This window comes from Sceloporus undulatus, chromosome 5, assembly GCF_019175285.1.
Source record: "Sceloporus undulatus isolate JIND9_A2432 ecotype Alabama chromosome 5, SceUnd_v1.1, whole genome shotgun sequence".
In the NCBI taxonomy this organism is placed as follows: domain Eukaryota; kingdom Metazoa; phylum Chordata; class Lepidosauria; order Squamata; family Phrynosomatidae; genus Sceloporus; species Sceloporus undulatus.
In genome coordinates, this window is record NC_056526.1 from 105951930 (window position 1) to 105965446 (window position 13517).

The 13517-nt window shown below is 39.7% G+C and overlaps 1 protein-coding gene and 1 long non-coding RNA gene across 6 annotated transcripts in view; both read left to right on the forward strand.

Moving 5' to 3' along the window:
* LOC121931194 overlaps positions 1-13517 on the forward strand; it is a 972450-nt gene that overhangs the window by 273452 nt on the left and 685481 nt on the right. The gene's annotated exons all lie outside the window — the stretch shown is intronic.
* SHISAL1 (shisa like 1) overlaps positions 1-13517 on the forward strand; it is a 108451-nt gene that overhangs the window by 4259 nt on the left and 90675 nt on the right. Inside the window, exon 2 of one of the 4 annotated variants that reach the window (XM_042468643.1) lies at positions 1622-1840. The exons of the other annotated variants lie outside the window; for them this stretch is intronic. Coding sequence (XP_042324577.1) covers positions 1838-1840 — 3 coding nt within the window. The 5' untranslated portion in view covers positions 1622-1837. The remainder of the gene's footprint in view (positions 1-1621; positions 1841-13517) is intronic. 4 annotated transcript variants of the gene reach the window in all.

Genomic DNA, 13517 nt, shown 5'->3' on the forward strand with positions numbered 1-13517 from the left:
GGACTAAAAAGTGTGGGAAGTTCATGGTAAGCCTTCCTGGCACTCTCAACTTTTTAGTTTTGGCCCCAATAACTAAAGTGAGGGAGGGGGAAGATTTGGGATGAACAGAGCAAGCCCATGGCAGTTTGTTGGTTGAGGCAGAGCAGCAAATGGTGTCCCTGAGCTGTCAAAGTAAAAGTGTACTATAGTGTGTACCAGCCAACTTACTTTGGGACATCAGGCCATGAAACCCACTGAGTGATCTTGGGCAAGTCACACGCTCACAGCCTCGGGGAAAGGCGCTCAAGCAAATCTCGCTTAGAGTTGCCATAAGATGGAAAGGATTTGAAGGCACACAACAGCAACAGTTAGGCACAGCATCCCTCAAGCTCCTCTTAATATCCTTGGCAGGTTTTTTTTGTTTTGTTTTTTAAATACAATAGCAACAAGGTAAGTAGTTGACAGTTTACTGCTGCCAATTTGATGCCCCAAATCCCTCTGGCCCAGAAAACTCAGTTAAGGGTTTGTACCCTTTCCCTCTGTGCTTCATCCTGCCTCCAAGGTGGGTTTTTCTGTTCCTGAAAGAAAAAAAGATTAGAGTTGTGAAACAGAGTTCCATGTCACATTTCATTTAATTCGCAGCTGAATGGAGAAATGAGGCATGTGTGGAAAGAGAAAGGTGGAAAGTATCCTTCAGGAACCATCAGGCTGCTTATTAAGCAGTATCCCATGTCATTCTTATCTCTCACCCCCACCCTACCAGATGGGTAGGTTAGACTGTCTACCCAGGTTGCAATCCTGAGTGTCCTTGGGCTCAAACAGACAGGCCGAAATAAAACTGCTTCGGGTCACTTTGGAGGGATGCTATTTAAATGATCCATGCATCCTAAGAGGCCAGAAGCTGCACCAAAGTGGTGCTCTAGTCCTTAGGACTGGAGCGTGGCTTTGGTGCAGCTTCTGGCCTCTTAGGACGCATGAATTATTTAAACAGCATACCTCCAAAGTGACCTGAAGCAGATTTATTTTGGCCTGTCTGTTCTGTTCACTCCTTATTATGGAGTGAATCCCATTCAACACACAGAACTAATAATATAATAAGCATGCATAGACTTTGACTTCTAGTGAGGCTGGTAGCTAAGCAAACATTATTGTTTCACCAGTCGCACTCCAGGGCTCTCTCTTCTAGGCATCCTATAGTCCCTGAGTTCTCTCTAGTAGTCATCATTTCCTATTCCCTGAGTCAGCTTTCATAACTGGGTTGTTGTTCCTAAGTCACACACCACACGCATACCTTTCTGGAGCATTCCCTGGAAAATACCTGATATAACCTTGCAGGTGGCAGTGCCTTCATCCTGAGACAGCACACTGAGACATCAGATGGTAAATTTTCTTTCTTTGTTGATAGCTAACTCCAAAGAGACTGGAATTTGAATATACTTTAATGCCAATGTTCAAGAACACTGTCTCCTCCTTGCCTGCACTCTTCTCTAAGGGATTGAGAGTGCAGGGGCTGTAGCACTCAGAGGGAGTGTTGACCATTTTTTCGTTGCTAGTTTCCCCAGTTCAAATCCACCCCCCTCCTCCAGAAGCTGCTGTTAAGTTCACTGTAGCAATATACTTCTTCTTCTTCTTTTTCCAATAGGACTGATAATAGCTTCAGGGGGAAGATTAAATGAGGGGGAGCACTGAAACCTGCCCATCCCTAATGCCATTGCTTTGATGAAGGTCAGAGCCTTCTGCAGCTGCTCAGAGGTTTAAAAACATCAAGAGATCTGATTATGGCTCTCCCACATCTGGCCGGTTCTAAAAATAATTGCCATCAGTTGCCATATTCTGGGGTAGATGAGGCATCTTTCTTATGGTGAGTCAAAAGAACCAGTGGGTTGGTCTTCTGTGCCAGAAGTGAGTGTAGTTCAAGGCCTCCTTAAAGATTCTCTAGGTGCTGAATGCAGACACATGCTATTAATACGATAAGCTTTATTGATCGTAAATGATGCTGCAGATGATCTACAGAAAAGACACACCCTAACCCTCATACTGCTGGTGGTAGAGCTGGGCCCCTAAACTAATTCAGACTATCTCTTGGCCAGCAGTCAAATTAGGTCCCCATTGCTGGCTAAATCACATCCCTGAACTGGGGTGCACCCCCTCCAGGATGAGGCCAAAGTGAGATGGACTCCTAAGGCTTATGTAGTGCAAAATGAATCAAACAAATCCAGAGTGCACAAGTGCAACTCATCCCCCCCTCCTCTGTTAGGTATGAGAATTGTGCAAGCAGGTTAGTGACAAAGGAGAATTCATTCTCCCAGTTATGTTTCCAGACTCTCTCTTTTTTTGCCTCACCCTCATAATACAGCACCAGGTGCTGTAGGCTATATTTCAGAGGAAGGAACTGGCAAAGCCACCTCTGATTATTCCATGCCTAAGAAAACCTATGAAATTCATGGGGTCACCAGACATCAACAGGCAACATGAAGGCATATACTGTGTGTACACACACACACACATATATATATATATACAGAGAGAGAGAGAGAAGGAGCTGAGCATCAGCCTTTTAGCTCTCCAATAAAACTGATAAAAATTGTGTGTCAGTTCATTGCATGAAATGAAGCTTTTGGGGACAGGGAGAAGGTAGCTCACGAAATAAAAGGGAAGGGAGACTTTGTATGCTTTTGGGATGGATAAAAAATGTGTGCCAGTTCATTACATGAACTGAAGCTTTTGGGGATGCAGCTCAAGGAATAAAAGGGAAGGGAGACTATTGTGTGCTTTTGGGGTGGAGAGGAGGTGGGATAAAGTTGGCACACTCCTTTGTCATGTTGAAACATCCAACTTTTTGAATGCTTGGTGTTGTGTTGTTTGTTTGTTTTTAAATTTCATTAAGTTTTATGAAATAACAAACTTGTAAACAATAGAAATAACAGATCTTGGGAATGAGCAAAAAGCATTCCCACCCAATAATACAATCTTTTTGTAAAAAGATCCAGAAAAGGAAGTCATAGATCATTTTGCCATAGTCGGGTGGTCAGTGTTCAAGATGTCCTTCCAAAAGCCAGCTTGTTGCAAAGGTGTGTGCCTTGAAGTCATATCGGACTTATGGCAACCCTAAGATTCACCTATCAGGGGGGTTATGTCCTTACTTTCCTCTGAGGCTGAGAGGTCATGTCTCACCCAAGGTCACCCCTTGGGTTTCTATGGATGACCAGAGATCCGAATCCTGATCTCACAGTGTCTTGGTCCATTCTCAAACCACTACCCCACCCTGGCTTTCAAAGCTCGGTGTACATTAGCATTATGAGTCAGTGTTTGCCGTTCTTAATCATTGGTGTCTTAGAGAGCTCATTAGTGGAGACTTGTTTCCATGACAATGTGACCCCTAAGATTGTTCTGGTTATCATTCTGCCTGGACTTGATATTTATAGTCATACAGCTAGCTGTCCTTATCACCTGCTTTAAAATTAACTCCCACCCCTCTGCCTAGCACTGTCCCGTGCAGGTATCTCTGTCTTCCATCCCTGCTCTAAAGAGAAAGAAAAATGGATCTTGTATTTTGCAGTGCATGATGTATTTTTGTTAAATGCTAATGGGTTAAATGAAAATTTATCCGTATGTTGCTGATTTTACACAAACATAAAAACAGTGATTTTAAACTTGGTGGTGGTTGGTTTGCCCTTTGTTTAAGTCAATAAAATTCAGTGAGTCTACTGGAGTCAAAACTAGAACTTCGTATAATTTAAAAACAATAGCAAGCCTTAGAATTTCTGAGCAATCTGCTTTGGGCTGGATGATAAACTAAATGTAAGCAGGAGGAAGAGAAAGAGGTTCCTCGCCATCACTAGTTTTAATGACATTTCGCTGGATTGTTTATAAAGGCATTCCCAGCTGTTACTTTTGATTATGCATGGTATAGTACTATGATTATGTTACTGAATTAGATTTCAGGAATTAGTCACTACCACAGTGGATTTTATCTTCATATGCTTTTGAGACTTTCCTCCTCTGTTGATATGCATGTGTGGAAAAAAGAGTGTCATTTTAAGCATGCTCTCATCAGGTTTGTGAGCTGATATTAACTGTGCTGAAGGGGTGAGGTATACGATCAAATTTCTGATTCCTTACAATTCTTGAATCATTGGTTAGTATGTTTCTTCAATTTGAAGTTCACTTTCAGTCATTTCCCCAGCATTCTTCCACTGTAACCATTTGAGAGTGGCACTTTTATCATATTTGAAGTTCTCCATCTTGTACAGAAGTACAGTTGATGGAAACTTTTTTTTTCACTGTCTTGGTTCTTCATTCTCCATTGAAACTGACTACTTGCTCCAGATTCTTTGGAGAACATTCATGTTGAATTAAATATTGTGGAGAAGGCTAAAAGTGGGACATCTGTGGACTTATGGCAAAACCTAGCCATAGGGCCATGTGGACCAGGATTTGGAGAAGTCAGGTGAGTACTAGCTGGGGATGCGGCATTTACACCCTTTCTTCTTAGCACTATATTGCTTTTGTTCATATCTCTTACATCCTTTCATTGAGACAAATATGTGTTTTTTCAAGCACATTTTCTCTTTTGAAGGGGGGGAGGCAGAAAATCTCACTTAAACCTGCATGTGGCCCTCTTACTTGTTCTTTTTAAAAGAGCCGCAGCAATCCGCATCTTCAGTAGTGTGACCACATTACCAAATTGATTTGGATCACGCTGCATCATTTCCGGAAATGGAGGCACTTCCATTTTAAAATGATATGGTGGCAAATATGAATGGCAATAGGGTTACAATGGTATAGAGAGATTTGATCACAGTAAACGTAGTGGGAACTCTGAACCAATTCTGAATCAGTTCTTAACTGGTGCAGATGTGCAAATCTCTTCATTCAAAAAAGTACGAGTGAATGATCCCTAGGATTCTCATTTTCTTGACAAGGATATGGCTTTGCTGCTGTGCCTTTGAAATATCATATTCATGCCAACTCACCCACATGCAGCGGCAACGCTATCCCTACAACCTTTTGTGCCAGGAAACACTCTACTTATTGAATTTTGATAACAACTTAGTGTTAAAGATGAGTAAAAACATGTAGTCAAAACCTAGCATATTTGGGGAAATAACTAGTAATTCAACAATCTAATCAGTACCTTGATGACTTGGCTATGCTTTTTTAAGGTTTGGGAGATACTGTTTCAGCAAGAACCTGTTCATATAGGCATTCACCTTTAGTGAGGTGTTGGCTTATTGGAGTGAGTAGCAAGTCTCAAGTATGAAAGTGAAGTTTGTTTGATCATAGCTTATCCTAATACTATGAACTGTCCAAAATGGCTGTGTAGTGAGCTGAGATTGGGGCATGATGATTCATTTCCAGTTCTCTTACATTTACACTTTGTGGACTTTTAGCTGGAGTAATTGGAGGATAAAATGTAAAAAACAAATGAAACTTCCAAGTAAGTTCACATAAGTCATTAGCTTCAAAACATTTTTTCATGTCTTTACTATTTGTGGTTCCCAACCAGCACTTGTAATGTTAGATTTAAAATTAATTTGTTGACTGTGATCTTTGGAAAGGGGGGAATTAGTTTGTTGATCTTAATGATGGGAAGCTGGAAGTTTAATTCAACAGAATGGAACTTACAGAGAAGGGCATGTTTTCCCCCATTTAGTTATTGGCTCCATCAAAAGTTTTCTTTTGTAGTATTGTAAGTTAACTTGACAAATATCTGAAAGGGATAGGAACAGTAGCTATCCTAGATGGATTGTAACTAAAGAGTATTGGGAATAGGCTGAGAAAGGGAGAAGCAGAATAAGCCAGCCAGGGACGTAGCCAGGATTTTGGGAAGGGGGGGGGGGTTCCAGACTAAGTGCCACCATTATAATGGGGTTTGGGTACGGTGGCGCAGCAGCACACACCATTCATTTTATCTAATGGAAGGGGGGGGCCAGACCCCCCAAAGACCCCCCCCCCCCCCTTGGCTAACATCCCTGAGCCAGCTAGTCCAGGACCAGGAAAGCACATAGATTTCAGAGTTATTCTGCTCTCCTTTCTCTCCTTTCTTTCACATACTTCGGTCTGCCTTCCTTCTCACATACTCAGTTTGCCTTCCATGGTCTCTGTTTCCAGCTCTGTGCACTCTTTTCTCTCAAGCAGTAGGCTTTTTTCTTTCTTTTTAATTCTACAAGCCAAAACTGAACCATGTCAGCCTCCTCCTCATCTTCCTAAATTCACCTTTGGGGTTTTTTTTAAATAAAAAAGGTAAAATCTCTTATTCTTTGTACCATGGGAGCAGTGCCTGCTTTTAATTCAGCCTTGGGGGGGGGGGGATGGGAAAGCACAAAAATAAATTTGACTAGCTTAAACTCATTGTTTTAGTTTGGGGGGGGGGAACTAACTAATTACCACATGACAAAATTAATTAAATGAGTTATTTTGAAATTCTGTTCTATTTCCATTTTATCAATCACTCTTCCAGTCTATAAAAGCTATCTGATAGTTATCTGGATGAACAGTTATTTGGTGATTTTATGTAAACCTTAAATTGGCAAGAAGATGCAGCCAATTGTTTTTTAAATGACCACTCTTATTTTCTCTGTCTTGCATGTATCATTTATGCTTACATACAAACAGCAAGAGAAGCTCCAAAGCAATTTGCGTTTCATCTGTGAAAATGCTTTTAGACAGCCACTTTGTAGTGAATGGCAATGCTTTGGTTTGTCCAGCAGTCGATATCTTGCCAGCCACTCCAAAACAGTCAAAGTTAATCAGCCTTGAGTGGTTTGAGAGTTGCTGCTTTGGTGGAAGTTGCAGTAATGGCACTTAAGAAGAATATCTTTTCGATTTTTAAATGGAACAAATTTGGTAATCAAAGCATTAGCCAAGTTTGCATAAAGGCTTACTATTTACAGAGAATTACTTTTCAGAGCATAATTACACTCCAATATACAGTAAAACCAATTAAAATGTTAATTTAACATTACAAAATATGCTCAGCTTCCAGGTAAGAGTGAAGAATCTTCTTCTCCACAAATACTAGACGAAAAATGTTTTTAACATCCTGCTAGTATTTTCTTCATACACATTTGTGCATTGATGGGACATCCTCACTGTTAAACCACAGCTGTGCTTTGGTCAGTTGTCTGGAAAATTTCATTAGCTGATTAGAGTGAAACCATTGGATTGCGGAGGGGCCAAAGGTTAAGTAATAAACCTGCACCTGGAACTGATGAGCACCTGATCCGGTTTTTATGTGCCAATGGGACAAAAATGACATATGGAGTCTAGGGTTGCCATATTCTTATTAATTATTATGCTATTGACTGATATGCAGACTGGATGTACTTTTAAATATATCATAGTTTTGTTAACTCCAAGGTTAAAAGATTTTAAACCAATGAGTGGCAAGAATATGTTTGTGTTCTTTGCATTAAGGTTGTCCTCTGTTCTGCAACAGACATCACATAGAATCTCTTTTGAAGCTCTAAATATTAAGAATTTTATTAAGATCGTTGTGAGACTCAGTAAGATAAAGAAACAAAGAAATTAAGAACATGAGATTATAAGGGAAGGCGTAGAGGAATGCAGTAGAAGAGTTTTGGGAGAGATGGATGAAAAATTTGGTTTTCAGAAATTCATGCAGGTGTTTCCTTTTTTTCCCCCAAGCTCAAGACGTGTAGTAAAATCATGGATGACTTTTAGTGTAGGCTTTAAACTCAAATTTAAACTGGAATTTAACATATCTGTAATTGTAATAGGTATTTCTTCTTCTTCTTCTTCTTCCTTCAATGTAAGTATAATTGAATTAGCTGTTTTAGCTTGCCAAGAACTAATTTACATCACTATTCTATTTGCTTTACTATCTCCGCTTATAAGTGTGATGTATTGTGGAAGAGGTTGTGGGCGTTGTAATGCCTGTAATCACCATATCATAGTGAGAGATTTTATAATGCAAGAAATGGTAGGAAATATCTGTTGTAGTTGTTGTTCTTGTGTGCTTTCAAGTCATTCTGATTTATGATAATCCTAAGGCAAACCTATCACAGGTTTTTGTTAAAAGCATTTGTTCAGAGGGTGTTTTCCCTTGCCTTGCTCTGAGGCTGAGAGAGTGTGAGTTGTCCAAAATGACTTAGGCTGTATCTGTACCACAGAAATAATCCAGTTTGATACTGCTTTAACTGCCATGGCTCCATGCTGTGGAATCCTGGGCTTGGTAGTTTTCTGGGACACTAGAGCTCTCTAACAGAGAAGGCTAAGTGTCTCACCAAACTACACATCCTAGGATTCCATATCATTGAGCAATGACAGTTAAAGCAGTGTCAAACTGCATTAATTCTGCAGTGTGGGTGCAGCCTCAGGGTTTCCAAGGACAAATATCCACTGACATTTTAATAACTTTCAACACCAAAGAGATGAGCTGTGACACTGTAATAAAATCTGTGTATTCTGGGAGCTAAGAGTTGTATAAAAAATTGTAAATCAGGAGTCCCTGTTATCAAGCCATTTTTTTTACAAGGGAAACAGTGAAAGATATTTGAAATTCTGTTGCATCAAAAACATTCAGAAACATGAACATCAGCTGTTCAAGATACTACTTCTGTGACAACTCTTTTGCATATGTACCTTTGGGAACCTTTGGGAACAAGATTTCTAATAGACTCAGTGAAGATGTGGAATGGTCCACAATGGGTTAAAGCAGTTTCCATAGTAAGAAACCAGTACTGTTTAAGAACTGTGCATTAATTATTTGTGCAGTGATTGGCCACTACACTCGTCCCTCCATGTTTGTGACTTTGATTCTTGTGGATTTGATGATTCACAGATTTTATCAGTATGTTCTCTAAGAATATCTAAGTCCTCCAGTGCAACCCTATGTCAACCTTAAGCAAAAGCCACACTCAAGGACCTAGAGATTCCTAGAAGGAACACTCTGCTAGGCATTTGTAGCTCCTCTGGTGCAGTTTTATGGTCAGTGCCTGGCAGATGTTGACCACAATGTTGCTCCAGAGGATCTAGAGATTTCTAGATCCTCAGAGCAAAGGGAAGAAACTTGGGACAAGAGCACTGTCTTGAGAGGTGTAAATGTGTTTTATGGTTGCCATTTGTCCTGGAAAACCTGGAAGATCCCAGATTGAAGGAAGTAGAAAATGTCTCAGCTGGCTGGGGCCAGTTGATGCAGTAAATTCTGGATTTCTCCTTCATCACAGGCTGATGGATAGGTCAAAATGTGGCAGTGGCAAGGAAGCAGGAAATTGTGTAAGAAGATGGGCACTTGCCCTGGCTCATCCTGCCTTCTAGGCTCTGATTTGCTACACTGCTATTTTATGTAAAGGACAACATTTTACTAGGCTCTTGTATTTAGCACTTGAGCACCCACAGATTTTGGTATCCGAGGTGGGTCCTGGAACCAAACTCCAGCTGATACCAAGGGCCAACTGTACTGAGTTTGTAAAATAATGATAGAAAAAAATGCAATGATTAATGTGTTGAATATGCATAACCAGAATGAATGAATGAATGAATGATAATACACATATTGTACAAATTAGATGCCCAGGTATGGGGAACTGGAATATGCAACCCTGGTGTGTCCTTATTTGTTAAATTTGACATTTTTTATTTGAATTGCATACTCTGTGCAACTGTGATTGATGCTTAATGGGGCCAGTAGGGGTCACCCCAGTACAGTCAATAGAACCTCCCCCTGTGACATTACAACGGGGGTCACCTGTAGGTCTCAGGTTTTGGTGATAAAATCTAAGAAACTGTCATGGCCTGGCAATCCTAAGCAGTATGGTATGAGTGAGGGTGAGCATGGTTCTAACTGGTGGAAAGGGTTCTTCCCCCCACCCCCCACTTTTTTTCTTTTTTTAAAAAAAAATGCAATTTAACTGGGAAGGAGGCTGATGAAGGCCTGTTTGTGTGAACACTTTTAATTTTTGTTTTGCATTAATATCAGAAAGCCAACTGGAACTATGGCCTTCATAGCACTGTCATTTCTGACATTTAGGCAGGGTACAAACCACCAGAAAGAGGCGCGTCCCCGGCGCCTGTCTTTGCTCCACAGGAGGGCCGCAGCAACCAAATTGCATGGTGCTCCTGCAGAGCAAAAAAGGAGCACTGGGAAGCAGCTCCTTTTTTGTGGCGCACTTCCACACCTTAAAGCGCCAGCAATGCTGCGGCGACTTCGCAACTGCGCCGCCCCATTTGGAGGCGGTGCAGCTGCAATGTCACCAGTACGCACCATGTCTGGTGGGCACGCTGCAGCTGCGGCGCCCTCGTCATATGCGAGGGCTGCCAGGCATGTGGGCGCTCCGCCCACCAGGCAGCCCTCGCACGTGACGAGGGCGCCTCAAAGGCCTGTCTGTTCCGGGCCTTAGTTTGGTGTACATATTACTTTCAGATATGATGCATTTTAAATGTATATAGAGTTCTGTATTATTAACCATTTGCATTTGTTTCCTGATTTATTTTGTGTCTTTTATCCAGTTTTGTATAGTAATTTAGAAACTTTGTTGCTGGGATATAATTTCCTGTACACTTTTGCCGCAGTTTAGTTTGCAGTCCTGCTACCTGTGAATGATAAATAACATGAATCATAATTGTTAGTGTAAATGGGAAGAGATTGCCCATCCATCTTCCTGTGGGATATAAAATTGTTCAGGCGCAAATAACATTTTGTCTTGTCACTAAGAGTTTTTGGAAGCCATCCCATTAGCAGGGTTCATTCCATTTAAGTCTTCCAAGGACAAACCTAATGAGTAAGTTACATGGATAACCTGTGTCAATAATTCATTTTACTGTATCTCCTTAAATGTGTGTTCTTATTAGGGCTGTCAATCAAATAAAGAGTTCTTAGTTGATCACCTTGCTTTGAATTTATTATATTTGGCTATAAGCAGAACAGTATTAAAAATGTAGTTGCCCTTTGAACAGAGATGTGAAATCCAGGGAATAGGAAGAATGAAAAAAATGGATTTATTCCCCCAAAATTGAAAAAAAAGGATTATAGGATATTTTATTTTAGAAAGATGCATAAAATATTTAAGACAAGGTGTTCATATACAGTCAGTGCTCTATATGAATGGATCAAACTATCCATGTCTTGAAAATACAGTGGGCCCTTGGTATCCACTGGGGTTTGGTTCCAGAGACTTCAGTGGATAACAAAATCTGTGGATGCTCAAGTCCCATTAAATACAATGGCACTGTAAAATGGTGTCCCTAATATAAAAAGGGAAATCAAAGTTTACTGTTTTGAATTTATACTTTTAAAAAATATTTTCAAGCTGTGGATGCTCGAATCCATGGATAAAAAATCCATGGATAAGGAGAGCCAACAGTACTTTTTAAAACATTTAAATTCCAAAAAACAAACCCTGATTTTGCCATTTTATATAAGGGATACCATTTTACTATACCATTGTATTTAATGGGACTTGAACATTCATGGATTTTGGTATGCATGGGCAGTCCTGGAACCAAATGCCAGTGGATACCAAGGGACCAATGTATTCATTCCCTCTACATTATTATTATTTCTAAAAAAATAATGTAAGTGGTAGACTTTTATACAAGACTCATGTATAGTATTACATTGCAATTCCCAGTTTTGCTTTCCTTTCCACAGTTCTTTTTATAGGCTGGAGTGCTTTATGTCTCCTTATTACTAAAGAGGACTGGAGGAGACAAAATAATTTGCTTTGTTTTACTAATGGTGATGGTTTCTTCTGCCCTTGCTGGGTTTTTGGGAGGCTTCTCATAAACTGACAGAACCAAAGGTCCATAAAGTTAAGGACCTTGTAGCTTTATTGCTAACAAAATTTAAAAAAGTAAATTCTATTTGGAACTATTGTCTGATTAACGACTTTCAATATCTCAAGCATGATCATGTTTTGTCATACCAAATTATATACAAAGCATTATATAATCCTAAAGTAACAAAGTGCATTTCAGTCGATTGCATGTCATTTTGGTCAGGTTTTTTTAAATACCATTTCCCCCCACAAAGAACCAGGAGGACCCTTTCTTTCATGGCTTCAAAAGTTGCAGAAATTTTGTATCTCTACTTATGAGCAGTTGATATGAAGAAAGTATTCATTCATTCATTCATTCATTGAAACAAAAGGTAATTGTTAACACTGCATTAGTAGCAACACTTTTTAAAAGTTCATTGGTTTTTATAAATTAAAATTGTTGCTCACATAGCCTTAGAATAGATCCACAAAGTTAAAAATATAAGAGCCATTCTAGATGAGACTAAAGGCCTACTTTGTTCAATGTTCTGTTCACAAAGGGGCCAAACAGTTGCCAATTGGAAGCCACCAACAAGATTATGAATGCCACTCTCTACTCCATCCTATCTTCCCTGGCAAGCGATAGGCAGGGGCACTTTCCATTTCATATCACAAATGACACCTAACATCCTAATGAACAGCCATTGATGGCCCTACTGTCCATGAATTTATTTTATCCCCTTTGAAGCCACCAAAGCTATCCCAACATTTTATGGTAGTGAATCCCACAGTTTAACTCTACACTAAGTGAAGAAGTGCCCCCCTTTTAATCTAGCCTGAATAAGTTATAACCCAGTCACAATACTAACCTGTCACTGGTGTCCACAGGGTTGGCTAACTGAACAAATGTACAAATACCATAGCTTCCTTGCCTCTTCCTATTATGGTGAGTATGTGCCGTCACACACACAAAAAATGTTTGGATCAGTGCCTAGTTCCCTTAAGTAATGAAGTGAAACTCATTTGACACTTTGGTTGCATAATTCAGGTATCATAGCCTTTTTTTCCCCTATTTTAATTCTCTCCTTCTCCTTTCTTGGTGATAAGCTGATTTGTGTGTGTGTGTGTTTTTTTAAAGAAGGATCCTTTTTGAAATTTCATATGCATAATTCATTCTGCATAATTCAGAAGCAGGTGTTCATATGTGCAGATACTTCCCTTTTCTGGCAGTTCATATTTTATAGTTTCTCTTACCATTTATCAACTAGTTCTAGAAAAATCACTCCTTACCTGATGTGTGTTGTATGCTTCAGTTCAGACATCTCACAATATTGATCCTTCACAGGCCACAACATAAATTTTTACTCTTAAGAAACAGAGCAGTTCCTCTTCAACTTCTTTTGTTTTCTGCATTGCAAGTGAAAGTACACCCATTTGTCCAATTGAACTAGAACTGTCAATACAACTAACATAAAGTATTGCTCTGAAAATGCCTCAGGGCTGCTTTAGTCTCCTTCAATGCTCATTTGTTCTCTTAGATGAGAGGCTGGAATAAAGTGAGTTCATAAAGTTCCTGAATGGAAAGTGCTAATCGTCATTTGCATCTCACACTGGCCCAGTTCAGACCTAAAAGAAGCCATGGGTTGCCAATACATGAGTGAGTTTAAATATTTATTTATTTATCTATTTATTTATTTATTTATTTATTTATTTATGTTCTGCCTTTTCCCGAGCGGATTACAAAACAGAAAATGACAGTAAAATGCAATTTACAATAAAATCACATGAGACTTAGAGGCAAAGGTTTCCCTTTTCCCT